Source organism: Hipposideros armiger, unplaced genomic scaffold, assembly GCF_001890085.2.
Source record: "Hipposideros armiger isolate ML-2016 unplaced genomic scaffold, ASM189008v1 scaffold_1637, whole genome shotgun sequence".
NCBI lineage: Eukaryota > Metazoa > Chordata > Mammalia > Chiroptera > Hipposideridae > Hipposideros > Hipposideros armiger.
Genome location: NW_017732987.1, coordinates 64403 through 80283, shown reverse-complemented (window position 1 = coordinate 80283; position 15881 = coordinate 64403). Strand labels below are relative to the sequence as shown.

The following is a 15881-nucleotide window of genomic DNA, read 5'->3' as shown; positions in this document are numbered from 1 at the left end:
CGGTTAATGACTCACAGCATAACAGTTTACTTCCTTGAAAATAATCAATAAAAACCATGCGTCGACCCGATTCGGGGCTCAGTCTATCTCTGAAGGCTGAGTCCCTTGGTCTCGCTCTTAAATCTTACTTCTGTCTCTTGTTCTTATTCAATCTGTGTCGCCCCTCTCGTGTCCCATTTGCCCTTGCCACGCAGGACGTGACATGTAAAGATATATGTGCTCCGATGTTCATTGTGGTGGCCAAGACATGGAAACAACCAAAGTGTCCTTCGATAGATGATCGGATAAAGAAGATGTGGTATGTATACACAATGGAATACTACTCAGCCATCAGAAAAGATGAAATACTGCCATTTGAGACAACATGGATGGATCTTGAGATTACTACACTAAGTGAAATAAGTCCAACACAAAAAGTCGAGATCCATATGATTTCACTCATATGTGGCATTTAAAACTGAAAGCAGCAAAGGAACAAAACAAAGAAAGAAAGAAACAAATCTCATAGAAACAGACAACAGTTTAGTGGTTACCAGAGGGTAAGGAGGGAGGGTGTAGGGGGGAAGGTGGAAGAGAGTAAAGGGGGTCAAATATATGGTCATGGAAGGAGAACTGACTCTGCGTGGTGAGCAGACAATGTGACATATAGATGATGTATTACAGAATTGTACACTTGAAACCTATGTAGTTTTACTAACAAAGTCACCCCAATAAATTTAATTTTTAAAAAAAGGAGACCCAAGAATTATTTTTTTAAAAAATGCCCAAAGTGAGTACAAGGAAGGAAATAATAAAAATCAGAGTGGAAATAAACAAAATAGAAACCAAAAACAATACAAAAGTTAAATGAAACCAAGAGTTGTTTTTTTGAAAAGATACACAAAATTGACAAACCTTTAATCAAAGTCATCAAGAAAAAAAGAGAAGACAAAAATAAATAAAATCAGAAATAAAAGAGGAGAAATGACAATTGACACCACAGAAACACAAAAATAATTAAGAAAATACTATGAACAACTATATACCAACAAATTAGACAATCTGGAAGAAATGGATAAATTTCTAGAAGTATACAATCTTCCAAGGCTGATCCCAGAAAAAACAGAAAATCTGAAGTGACCAATTACTACCAATGAAATTGAATTAGTAAGCAAGAAGTTCCCAAGAAACAAAAGTCCTGGACCAGGTGCTTTCACAGGTGAATTTCACCAAACATTCAAAAACGAATTAACACCTATTCTCCACAAACCAGTCCAAAAAAATCCAGGAGGAGAAAAGACTCCCAGGCTCATTTTACCAGTCCACCATTTCCCTGATCCCAAAATGAGACAAACACATTACAAAAAAAAGAAAACTACAGGCCGATATCCCTAATGAACATAATGGGAAAATCCTCAACAAAATATGAGCAAACCGAATTCAGCAATACATTGAAAAGATCATACACCTGATCAAGTGGTTCAATAGAACAAATTGATTAACATAATGCCTCACATAAACAAAATGAAAACTAAAAATCATATGATCATATAAATAGATGCAGAAAAAGCATTTGACAAACTCCAGCATCCATTTAGCATAAAAAAATCTCATCAAAGTGGGAATTGAGGGGACATATCGCAACATAATAAAGGCCATATATGACAAACCAACAGCTAACTCAAAGAGTAAAAGCTAAAAGCATTCTCCTTCAGATCAGGAACAAGACAAGGATGCTCAATTTCACCATTTTATTCAACATGGTGCTGGATATTCTAGCCACAACAATCAAACAAGAAAAATACATAAATCCACAATTGGAAAGGAGGAAGTAAAATTGTCATTATTTGCAGATGACATGATACTATATATAGAGAACCCCAAACATTCCATGAGAAATCTGTTAAAACTGATAAATTAATTTAGTAAAGCAGCAGGATACAAAATTAATATTCAGAAATCCATTGCATTTCTACATACCAATAACAAACTATCAGAAAGAGAAATTAAGAAAACAATCCTATTTACAATTGCATCAAAGAATACAATACTTAGGAATAAATTTAACCAAGGAAGTAAAAGACCTGTACTCAGAAAATTATAAGACATTGAAGAGAGAAATTAAAGAAGATACAAATATATGAAAACATATACGATGTGCATGGATAGGAAGAATACAGTTAAAATATCTATACCACCCATAGAAATATGTAGATTCAGTGCAATCCCTATCAAAATACAAATGACATTTTTCACAGAACTAGAACCAATAATCTTAAAATTTATATGAAATTATAAAAGACCCCGAATACCCACGGCAATCCTGAGAAATAAGAACAAAGCGGGAGGTATCATGCCTCCTATTGCACTGTGTTGTACAGCTGAAACTAATTCTAAAAAATGTGTATTTCACAATAAAAAATAATTAAAAATATATTATAAGGCTATAGTAATCAAAACAGGATGGTATTGGCATAAAAACAGACATATAGATCAATGGAACAGAATAGAGAGCCCAGAAATAAATCCATGTCTATATGGTCATTTAATCTATGGCAATGGAAGCAAGACTTTACATTGAGGTAAAGACAGTCTATTCAATAAATGGTGCTGCGGAAACGGGACAGATATGTGCAAAAAAAATAAACTGGACCATCTTCTTATGCCATATACAAGAATAAATTCAAAATGGATTAAAGCCTTAAATGTAAGACCTGAAACCATAAAACTCCTAGAAGAAAATATGGGAAGTAAACTCACATTAATATTTTAGTAATATTTTTACTGATATATCCCTTCCACCAAGGGAAGCAAAACAAAAAATAAACACATGGGACTAAAAAGATTTTTCACAGCAAAGGAAAGCATCAACAAAACAAAAAGATATCCTACTGAATGCGAAAAGGTATTTGCCAATGATATACATTCAATAAGGGGTTAATATTCAAAATTTATATTAAAAAAAACTTCATACAACTCAACACCAAAAATTCAATTAAACAACACAGTTAAACAATGGGCAGAGGACATGAAGAGATATTTCTCTAAAGAGGACCTACAGATGGCCAATAGACATAGGAAGAGATGCTCAACATCACTGATCATCAGAGAAATGCAAATAAAAACCACAAAGTGATACAACCTCACTCCTGTCAGAATGTCTATCGTCAATAAATCAACAAACAAGTGTTGGTAAGGATGTGGAGAAAAGGGAACCCTCGTGCACTGTTGGTGGGAGTGCAAATTGGTGCAGCCGCTATGGAAAACAACATGGAGGTTCCTCAAAAAATTAAAAATAGAATTACCTTATGACTCAGCAATTCCACTCCTGGGTATTTATCCAAAGAAATGGAAAACACGAATTCAAAAAAATATATATGCGCCCCTATGTTTATTGCAACGCTATTCACAATAGCCAAGATATGAAAACAACTGAAATGCCCACCAATAGATGAGTAGATAAAGAAACTGTGGTACATTTATACAATGGAGTATTACTCAGCGATAAAAAAGAATGAAATCTTACCATTTGCAACAACATGGATGGGCCTAGAAAATATGTTAAGTGAAATAAGTCAGACTGAGAAAGACAAATGCCAAATGATCTCACTTATATGTGGAGTCTAAAGAACAGAATAAACAAGCAAACAAAACAAATAGACACAGAGATACAGAGAAAAAACTGATGGATTTTAGATGGGAGGGGTTTTGGGGGATGGGGGAGAAGGTGAAGGGACTAGAAAGTACAAATTTGTAGTTACAAAATAGTCACGGAGATGTGCAATACAGTACGGAGAATGTAATCAATAATGTTGTAGAGATTATGTAGTGTGTCAGATGAGTACTGGACTTATTGGGGGGATCACTTCATCGATTGTGTAGATGCCTGACTACTGTGCTGTACACCTGAAGCTGATGTAGACTAATATTGAATGTCAACTATAATTAAATATATACATTGAGTCATGGGATATAAAGTACACCATAGGGAATATAACCAATGGTATTTTAACAGCTCTATACAATGTCAAAGGGGTAGTAGACTGGGAGGGGGTTATCACTTTGTGAGGGGTATAAAGTCTAATTATATTGTTTTGTAAACCTGAAACTAATATAAAAAATGATTTTTAAAAAATTCTCGGGCCGGCTGAGTGACGCATTGGTTAAGAGCTGGCTTGGGATGCCAGAGGGCCCCGGTTCGGATCCCACATATGAGGGCCAGTGACACTGCATCCTCCACAACTAGACTGAAGAACAAAAGGACAGCAACTTGTCTGTTCCCCTTTCCCTAATTCCCCAACACTGTTCCCTTCCCCCAATTCCCCAAAAATCTTTAAAAACAAATTCTCTCCAAAGATCTTGAAGCAGTTTACAATTTCAAGTGCTGCATGTATGAGTGTTTCTGTCTTCTTATATAATTCTCTTGAAGTGTTAAGTGCTATATTAATTTTGCCAGCATGATGGTTTTAATAAGATAGCTCATTATCACCTTAACTTGCATGTCCTGTACGATCAATAGCGAAGTTGAGTATCTCTTTTACTGCCTGTTCATATCCCTTTCCAATGTTTATATTGGGTTGTTTCTTGTTCTAATTGACATATAGTCCTTTATCTATTCTGGACACTAATCCTTTGTTAGTTATATGAGTTATACATACCACTCAATCTGTGGTTTGTCATGTAACTTTTCTGATGATTTCTGTCATACAAATTTTCCCTACCAGATATTTTAAAGCTATAGTAATGATGTGAAATTATTGTAGAGATAGGCAAACAGAACAATACAACCAAACAGAATAACAGACTCAAAACAGACACACACACACACACACACACACACACACACACACAGAGAAATTAGTACATGATAGAGGTGGCACTACAAATCAGTGGGGCAAGGATAAACTGTCAAATAAAAAGTGCTGGGACACTTGGCTATCTGTAGTTTAAAATGTGGTTAACACCCTCCATATGTGAAAATCAATACCAGATGAATTATACACTTTAAAGTAAAAATAAAATTTTAAGAGTATGAAAAGAAAATATGGGGAATATTGATATGACAAAAGTACAGAGAATGGTTTCTTAAATATGTAAGTAATACATACAAAGGGAAATAGTAATAAGTACAACCTCATTAATATTAAAAACTTCTATAGTATTGTTCTATTTGACATGTACAATAAATACTATACTTAGATATTCTGACAGTATTAACCAAGCTATTGGGTCGTCAGAAAAGTCATGATGCACTTTTGCAACAAAAAACATAGAAAAAAATACGTCGTGACTTTTCCAACAACCCCATATATACCAAAGACAAAAAAAATCACCTTTTCAAGTAGAATATTTATACAGAATGCTTCCAGATATATGGAAAGTCATGTACAGTTTATATTGATGATTTGACAAGCTTAAGTACCAAACTTACAGATGGCACTGAAATTTAAATTTAAAAATATGCTATGTTACATAATAATATGCTTTATAGTCATTAAAATATTATAGAAGAAAAAGCTATAATGATAGGACAAAGTGTCCATAATATGTTCACATATAAAAAAAAAGTACAAAATAACATTTATAGTTCTCTTTTATAAAAATGTGTGTGTGTTCAGAAAGCACACTGGAATCATATAAGCAAAAGAGAAGTTAAATGATACAGCTGATAAAATTATAACTAAGTTTTCTTTTCTTGTAGTTTTGTACATTTTCTCCACTGAATAGCACTTCATAAGCCCATGAAAAGCTACCTTTCAAATTTAAATTCACATGGTTGCAACTGCAATTATCCTACAGCCCCTGGATTGTGTGTCTCTCTTTACTAACTCTAAATCTTTGAGCTGTGGAGTCTGAGCATCAGCTAGGCCAAGGGTCAGCAAACTGCGGTTCATGAGCCACATGCGGCTCTTTGGGTACGTACATGTCGCTCTGAAGTAAAATTGAAAATGAAAATAAAACTATCATAGTTTCATTTATAAAATGTTTAAAGGCTATTATTCACATAATGGTAGTTTCATTTGTTTTATGGCTCTTGAATACTTTTTAAATTGTTGTGAGGGACAGGATTGGCTCTTCTGTCTCAAAAGTTTGCCTACACCTGAGCTAGGCAATCTCACATATTTGATTTTATTTAATTCTCACAAGTATAGTAAGAGAGATTTACACACACCCCCAATTTTACATGTTCAAGAAACACACTCAGAGAGGTAAAGTGACTTGCCCAGGGTTACACAACAATGGGGGAGTTAAGACCTGAAGTTAAGTCCAGGAGTTAAGTCCTCAATCCACACCCAACACAATTTCCGTATCTGTAATTATAATAATTGAATCCCAGTGAACATAAGGACTGAAGTATAGTTGCCAGTAAGATTTGCAATGGGCAAAACAAGATGTTTAAAAAAGTAGAGCTGGCATTATATTTCTTTTAAGTAAATGTGTCTAGTACTTTTAGTAACCTGGATACCAGATATGAAAAAAAACCAATAGCTCATCATATGATGTAGAAATTGGAGCCCATGGCAAATTAAAAGAAAAAACACAGGATTGAAATCAGAAGAAAAAAATTTTTAAGCTTAGTCATGCCAATGTCTAGCTATAGAGACTCACTATAACTCTGGGTATCAGTATTCTTTCTAATCAATAAACCAAAGGAGTTGAAACATTAAACATTCACTCTTCTATCTCTAGAATTCTATGGTTCCATGACTAAAAACATGTGGCTAAGTCAAGTACAAGACTGGTTCATTTTGTTTTTATAGCCTTCACTTATTGTAAAGGAAGAAGCTGGAGTTCTATATTATCCCTTGATTCACATTAACAGTTTTCTACTCAAGCTTTATACCTCCCTTACGTTTCCTACAGGGACATGAATGGTATAGCGGCTTGATGAATACAAAGGGATACAGAATGGTGTGAAGAAAATAAAACAAGCTTTGAAGTCAAAATTAGTTTACACTCAAATTCCCCAAACTTAAGCTAGTAAATTACTGTCCCTCTCTGAGCCAGTCTCCTAATCCATCTAAGGGAAATATTACCACCTGCATCACAGGATTCTCAGTAAGAATCAAAAAAGATAACATATGAGGTTTACCTGCTACATTTAAAAATTTACTTTAGACTCTATTTCCATTTTTTTAACTTACCTCATAATGTGAAATCCTTTGTGATTCAAACTGTAGCACCACTCCACATACATTGCAAAAATTATCTGTAAAAAGTTCAGCCTTTTCCTGTTCATTCCAAGTTGTATCTATGAATAAAATAAAGGAGAGACTATATATCCCATTAATGAATATTTAGAAGTATCATTTTCATTCTTCAAGTATATATTGTTTCATATGTCACCTCAAATCTGAGTGCTTGTGGGGCCACTATAATAGCTTTTTGCTTATCAAGTATGCAATTGAATATGGGCATATTATGTCTGCCTCTAATAACTGATATGGCAAAAGTTACTTATTCAGTATGATAAGTCTAGGCGATACCATTCCATAGGAAAAGTTATGGGGGTACAAGTAACTTCATGAGCTTCATGGAATGATTTGGGGCACCAATAATGACAGGCAGGATTAAAACACACAGCCTTGGAATTTTGTGTTTTACAGCAGGCAATCCTAAGAGAGGCATTGTTTTAAGACTGTCACATATCTGGACCTATGACTCCAATGTTATGAAAAAATCACGTGGAACCACAGACAAACTTTTCCCATAGTGGGCAAGCATACTCCTTCATTGTACAAACACTAGCACACTCATCTGGCCAAACAGGTCTCACACGCCCCCTCCAAAGCTATAAAATAATGTTCATATACTAACATCTAGAAATAATGCTATATAGTATTTCTCACTGTGATAAATAACACATACCAAAACTTTCTGCATTTACATTTGAGGTCCATGTGTCTATCTAAAGTTCTTAACAGCTGCAATGTATTCTGCCAAAGTTTATCTATTAGGGTATACATCTCAAAACATCAAAATTTTGCTTGTTATTTGTCTATTTAAATGAAAAAGCTTATACCCCATATACTTTCATGGAAAAATGTCAATGATATATTAAATGGATAAAAGTAATAAAACAATAAATATAATATATCCAATTCCCAACACTAACAAAAATGAAATACACACTACATATAAAAATATGGAAAAAATATAAATTTAAAAGTGGTTAACTTTATAAAGTAGGGCTACAAAAAGAACAGAGAGCGAAAATTGAACTTTTTATTGTCTATTCAACTGTCTTAATTTTTTCGAAATGCATGCGGGACTTTCTATTTAAAAACCTTTAGAGATACTTGTTTTAAAAGTTATGTTGGGTATCTTCAACTAAGCTTAAATTTCACTACCACTGTATGAACTAAAAAAAAAAGTCTTACTTTAAAAATTGCAGAGTTCAAGAATAAATGTAATTAGGAAAATGTCAGAAACGACTTGATGAACAGTTAAAAATTCATCCCTATAACATACAGTGTCTCTTCTGAATTATTTTTAAAATATATGACTTATTTAACTTTGACTCTAAAATCAGCATGGTGAAGAGTTTAACTAACATGTATTTCAGGACTTTCCTTGTTTCAGAATTAAACACTATGCAATCTGAGCATAGTGGTAAGATCTTGAACTTACTATTAAAATATGTAATAATAAGTAAATATCATTTGGTGGCAATGTAACTTACCATAGAGGGGAAGTTTTCTTTAAGAAGACAAAAGGAAACTACAAATTTAGACATTTGAGAATTCCTAAAATTTAACACTCATGTCTTTCCTATATTAACCTTTAATTCCAGATTTCACCACTTCTAATAATCAAACTTTGAAACTGACACTCGAGCTGGGAACTACCCAAGGCTGAGTATTTTAACTCAGCCTTTCATTACAGGTGCCCCAGATCATTTCCATGAAGCCCATGAAGTTACTGGTGCCCCTATTATTTTTCCTTTAAAATGGTATAGCCTAGACTTATTGCCTTTGAATAGTTTCCTCAAACAAGTTCTCGGTCTGTTTTTCTTTATTAAATGTCATAGTATTCCAGGCTCAAAATCACAGCCATTCTTCTCCCCAGCAAATCACTGTTTCATGTCAAATCCAGCTTATAATGTTATTTTATATCCAACTTTTAATTTCCCATAACACTACCCTAGTTCAGGCCCTCAATGTCTTTGGGAATCATTTAGCTTTATTGATATTTATTGAGGTTAGTTTCAAAGTACTATGGTAGACATTTTGAAAGAGATAAGAAAAAAAATGAGCACTTATTGAAGGCCTTTTATATGTCAAGCAAAATAACTCTTACAACTATCAATTAGTACAGAGATGCAAAGTACAACATAAGAAATATAGTCTTAGGCCGGCCAAATGGCGCATTGGTTAAGAGCTGGTTTGGGATGCCAGAGGACCCCGGTTCGGATCCCACATGTGAGGGCCAGTGACACTGCCCTCCACAGCTAAGATGCTGAACAACAGCTCAACCTGGAGCTGGGCTGCCGTGAGTCACCAGCAAAAGCGTAGGCTGCATTCCCTGTTGCAGTGGGTTGCCATGGGCTACCGTGTGTAGCCAGCAGCCAGAGTGAGCAGCCAGCAGCTGCCATGCGCAGCTGTCCAGAAACCGGCGACTGATCTGCCTCGCCCGGGAAGAGCGCAATGATGGTGCAACTTGGGCCAGTGAAGTAATGTCTTCCACAACTAGACTGAAGAACAAATGGACAGCAATTTGTCTGTTCTCGTTCCCTCAATTCCCCAGCGCTGTTCCCATCCCCCAATTCCCCAATTAAACAAAAAGAAATATAGTCAATAATATTGTAATAAATATGTATAGTACCAGGTGGGTACTAGATTTATTGGGGTGAATCACTTCATAAATTATATGAATGTCTAACCATTATGCTGTACACCTGAAACTAATATAAAATATTCCATGTCAACTATAATTGGAAATTAAAAATATATAAATAGAAATTTTAAAAATAACTCTTACACCTTTAGTCCTTAAAACAAATCTGCAAGGTAGGTAGTATTTCCCACATTGTGAATTCAGGTCAGGAAATTGGGATTCAGTGAAATCAATATAATTTGTCACATGTGTTATTTGGTGCAGCTGGAACTTAAACTTTATCTTGATTTTTTCCATTATACATACATAATCGTCCCACATGTTGGAAATGACAAAGCAAGTGAATAATTCCTAATCTCAAGGAATGTACAATTTAGTAAGCAAGATGTGTACAGAAAGAAGTACGAGGTGTGATCAAACAATATGAATGTTTAAATAAAAAAATGTATTACAGTAAAAGACATTGCCATTCTTGCCACTTTCTGAAGCAGTTCTGGAAGTCCTCTTTCATAAGTCTCTTTAGTTGAGCTGTCATGACTGCTTTAATGTCCTGAATCAATTCAAAACATTTACCTTTTTGTGGTCATTTTGACTTTGGAGAAGAGCCAGAAGTTTGCACACTGCCAGATCCGTGAATAAGGTGGATGAGGACACACTGTAATATTTTTATTTGACATAAATTGCCATACGAGAAGCATGTGTGACACAGAGTCTTTCCGTTGTGATAAAAAAAATACAGTGAATGCTGCTGCTGAGTGCCATCCAATGGAAAGGCAGGGATCTTCAGTACAGGAAGCAGCGCGTCAAGTACCATCCAATGGAAAGGCAGGGATCTTCAGTACAGGAAGCAGTGTCGAACCTTAGTCACAGTGTGTGACAAGTTTCAACTTGTTCTGTGCAGTTAGTTGGGTGTGAGCTACGTATGAGAGCTGTATTTTATTTATTTCTATTTGGGGGGAATCTAATAGTAGTTATTAAACTTTTTAAATATTGACTTATTTACAGGCTTTTAAAAAAATTTTATTAGTTTCAGGTGTACAAAACAACATTAGACATTTACACCACTCACAAGAAATTGTTTTTAAGTGTGCTGTAAATCACAGATCACGAAGAAATGCATTAACATGAAATGGGCAAATGTTTTCATCCTCCATTATGACAATGCTCCGTGTCACACATCACTTCTGGTATGGTAATTTCTGTCAAATAAAAACATTATGGTATGTCCTCATCGATGTGATTCACCGGATCCTGCACCATGTAACTTTTGGCTTTTCCCCAAAGTCAAAATGACCACTAAAGGTAAACATTTTTAATCAATTCAGGACATCAAGGCAGCCATGATACTGCAACTAAAGACAATCATAAAAGAGGGCTTCCAGAACTGCTTCAGAAAGTGGCAAGAACGATGGGGTAAGTGTGTTTGAAGCACGGGGCAGTATTTTGAGAGGGATTAATGGCAATGTGTCTTTCACTGTAATAATTTTTAAATTTAAATATTCACTGTATTTATTTTATCACACCTCATACGATCCCAAGATCAAAATGTCATAAGAGTTATAAGACATAAGGTACAATGGATTCCTGCTGAGGTGTTTGGGAAAAGCTTTCTAGAGAAGAACAGGTTTTAAACTAAGTTTTAAGAGATGTGTAAAATTCAGATAAAAACAATGAAGGTATTTGGTGGGGCAGACAAGAGTATGAAGGATTAAAACTGAAAGCTTAGAATGGGGCAAACTATAATTGGCTTCATTAGGGCATCTGGATTTAATTCTGCATTCAACAAGGAAATATGGTAACTAAAAATGGGAATATGAGTTTGGAATCAGGGGCAGGCAAGAGGTCATGAGGCTTGAACCAGAAGAGGGCAGCAGGCACAGAAAGCAAGGCATGAATATGACGAATAGCTATCAAAACCAGAGAGTATGAAAGCCTGAGGTTAGAACTTACTATTATTACCGGCCAACCAAGCAGCCCTCCCACCGAGAAACTTTTAAGTTTTCTTTCCTATAGAAATGTTAAGTCTCCTCCCTAGTTCCTTAGTTTCTTAGCTCTTGGCTTTGATTACTTTTCTAACCAGTTTGTGAATCCTAAAGATTGCTCCTAGCCTGAATCATAGAATTCTCCTATCCCCCTGCTTCTTGATTGCTTTGTAAATCAGTTTCTGAATCCTTAACAATAGAAGTCTCCACACCCTTGCTTCAGATAACTACTTGAAAGCCTGTGACTTCCTAACATCCCCCCAGGCCAGTAAGATAAATGCCAAACCCACTCTGGGCCCAGACAACTGACGCCACCTGAGTGACAGGCTGAATGGCCACAGGATTCATGAGAGCTAACAGATTTATTAATTAAAATCTATTTTTCCTCATTCAGGGGGCCTTGGGGTTACAGAGGATACCCCAGCAAGATTCTCAGTCACAACCAAAGAAGCCAACATAGTCTTCCAGGCAGATCTCGAGACCCTTTCTTTTCATCTGTGATCAGCTAGGGTGAGAGTTCCGTGAATCCCCCAATAAGAAGGGACAGCTCTACGCCCCTGCCCAGCAGGAAGCAGATACAGAAGAAAAGACCTCCTGTCCCTCAACTTCCTATAGAGATTTTATGGGGATCATGCCTCTCAAGGGGAAAACAAGGCAGGCAGTTAGAGGCAGGCATTGGGTCTCTGCATTCCTGCACATCCTAGAGTGCACGCCAAGGAGACCTCCCCTCTACACCCAAAATTCGCCTTTGTATTGTAATTACCTACCCCTGTGGGAAAACAAATGGGCACAAAATACCCAACTAGATCAGACCAGTCACTCACACCTGTGCAGTACCTATTGTCAATCACAGGTGCTAATCAAGTGGTCCCACACCCATGGAGAAACAGCCTATTCTAGAGAAAGGGGATAAACTCCAAGTCCTGGGAAGTCTCCCCTGCTCTTTTTGACCATTTCTTCCCTTTTTGAACCCCTTCCTCCCTTTTTTGAGCCTTCTGAACCTCGCCTTTGCCCGTGGCCCACTCCAAACTCTTTGAGATGTACTATCTCTTATAATAAACTAGTTTTTACTCCAGTATCTGGTTCAATTCTTTGCTTGAGTTGCCAAGGACCTGGACTTTGCTCCAGAAGGGCCCACTGTCCGACAACATTATGAATATAACAAACTGTTAGATCCATTACATTTAACCTTAAGCAATGTTGTTCCTGATGCAAGAAGTGGAGCTTTGACCTTACATGCGATAAATTCACCTACAATTACTTGTCAATGGCAAATTCTTTGTGGGTGTAACATAAGAAATGTGTGGATGTTCTGACTTCAGTGTATCAAAAATCAAAATACACAAAAATATGAAATGAAGAAAGAAGCTATCGTAGTGAAGGTGCACATTAAAATGTACTTAAAACATGGTTAATGAAAATAAATAAAACATCCTTAAAAGGATGTATCCTCATTTTCTTTAAATAGCGTGCTTTCCTAATCAATTCAAATATGACCCCGAGTGGTAAACACAATGTGATATATAGATGATGTATTACAGAATTGTACACTTGAAACGTATGTAACTTTACTATTGTTACCCCAATAAACTTTAATTAAAAAAAGAAACCCTCCTTTAATGTCTCATCTTGATATTCAACAGCAATAATAATATAATTATTGTTAAAAGTCTACATTCAAAATCTCAGAACAAATCTCCATGTAAAAGTCATTCTTGGGGCCGGCCGAGTGGCGCGATGGTTAAGAACTCGCTTGGGATGCCAGAGGGCCCCGGTTCGGATCCCACATATGAGGGCCAGTGACACTGCCCTCCACAGCTAAGATGCTGAACAACAGCTCAACCTGGAGCTGGGCTGCCATGAGTCGCCGGCGACGGCGTGGGCTGCAGTCCCTGTGGCAGTGGATTGCCATGGGCTACCGTGTGTGGCCAGCAGCCAGCGTGAGCGGCCAGCAGCCGCAGTGAGCGGCCGTCCAGAAGCCGGCGACTGATCTGCCTCGCCAGAGAAGAGCGCAATGATGGTGCCAACTTGGGCCAGTGAAGCAACGTCCTCCACAACTAGACTGAAGAACAAAACGACAGCAACTTGTCTGTTCCCCTTTCCCCAATTCCCCAGAACTGTTCCCATCCCCCCAATTTCCCAATAAAAATCTAAAAAAAAAAAAAAGTCATTCTTAATCAGAGTTTCACATGAAATTCACATGCACAGCTTTTCAAAATCATACATGCTGAATTAAAATAAAAATCTCTGTGGGTAGTCCAATCCACCCACAAGTGATTCTGATAATCAATCATGTTGGGGCTCACTGCCCTACAGGACAGGCTCAGATCCTCACACATAATGTCTGTCCAATATCTCTTTGGTGACTGAGCTAATTTATATAAAGGTCTTGTCACCTAGAATTATACTTATCAAGCTAACTGTGCTTTACTCTAACCTAAAGAGATTCTTTTTTAAAGGAAGGAAGGAAAGAAAAAGGAAGAAAAGAAATAAAAATCGAATATTCCTTGGCATTACCTCAAATCCATTTAAATCTCCAGGGTTGAGGCCCAAGAATCTGTTTTTAAATAGGGTTCCCAAGTAATCTCTTCAACAGCCAACCTAGTGATCCTAGTTCAACCTTCCACTAAGGTAGTTCTCAACCCTGGCTACACATTAAAATCAAATCACCTAGGTTGTTTTTAAAACATACCAATGTCCAGGCTCTACCCCAGGCCAATTAACCAGAATCTCTGGGAGCGATTCCCAGTCATAGTTTGTTGTGTTTATTTTGTTCTTTTCAAAGCTCCCCAGGTGATTCTTTTGCATAATAAAAGTTGAGAATCATTACTAAACTTTTAGCAGCCAAATTTTCATGTGCTTTTGTTGTACTGAAATCTGTTTTCTTAGAATAGGGGGTCTCAAGCTTTAGTGTGCATCAGAATCATCTGGAAAGCATGTTAAAAGATATTACTGTACCCAACTGCAGAATTTCTGATTCAACGGTTCTGGGATGGGGGCCCAAGAATGTACATTTTTTAAAAGATCCCTGGTGATGCTCTTGCTGCTGGTCCAATGACCACTCTTTGAGAATGACAGTCTTAGAGCTTCCACTGGTCCTAGTTCTAGTCCTTGAAACATGGTAAGTATAATCACTCTTCTAAAATGGAAATCCTTAAGTATTTTAAGAGAATTGTTTTCCTTTATTCCTTCCCTCCCTCTTTAGCTTGTTTGTGAATTGATCCCAGTTCCTGTCATGCAGCATAATTTCAAGTCCTCTCATTAGTTTGCCTAAATCCATACCATTCATAAAGTGTAACATAAACACAATCACCCTAATGGGGTCACTATAACAACAAACAGGTAAAATGAGATCATCACTTTCTTTTTTAAATTGTTGAATAAAAACACCATCTTAACCATTTTTAAGTGTACAGTTCAGTAAAGGATGCTTACCTCCTTATTTTAAATATTTCTCTTATATTAATATAGCCTAAGATAGCTTCACCATTTTTTGGTCACATCATACAGTTGAGTCTGGCTATGCTATCTTTTGACTAAAATATGAGCTACTTTTTCACCTGGAGCTAGTTATAAACTCTGTCCCTCCAGGACATAGTTATATAGAAACTTTTCTGAACCCCCAAACAGGCCCAATATAAATTTATATTTATCCCATTTACCTAGTTGTAGTCTACCAATCATTCTAGGTTCTCAAGATTGTTTAAATCCTTACTCTGTTGACTGGAGGCTTCATGGAAGGTGGCTTTTTACTGAGAACAATTATATGTGATGAGGTATTGTTTTTCACAGGCCACTCCACACTGTCAAATTCTCCTCAGGCTAAATTTGACATGATTGTGATGATTTCTACTTTCTTTCTTTTTTTTTTTTAATTTATTTATTTATTTATTGTTAGTTTCAGGTGTACAGAACACTGCAATAGTTACCCTTTTCACCCTCACAAAGTAACAACCCCCCACCCCCCATCCACTGCCTTCCTTCCCCCATATCATGCTTATCTATTACAATTCCATTGAATCCGTTCCCGCACTCTACTCCGTGTCCCGAGGTTATATGTATATATAATTATAGTTGACATAC

At 36.4% G+C, this 15881-nt stretch overlaps 1 protein-coding gene across 3 annotated transcripts in view; it reads right to left on the bottom strand.

Moving 5' to 3' along the window:
- ZMAT1 (zinc finger matrin-type 1) overlaps nt 1–15881 on the bottom strand; it is a 58217-nt gene that overhangs the window by 32834 nt on the left and 9502 nt on the right. For all 3 annotated transcript variants that reach the window (XM_019634402.1, XM_019634404.1, XM_019634403.1), the window contains exon 2: nt 7125–7231. In XM_019634402.1, the coding sequence (XP_019489947.1) occupies nt 7125–7231 (107 nt within the window). The remainder of the gene's footprint in view (nt 1–7124; nt 7232–15881) is intronic.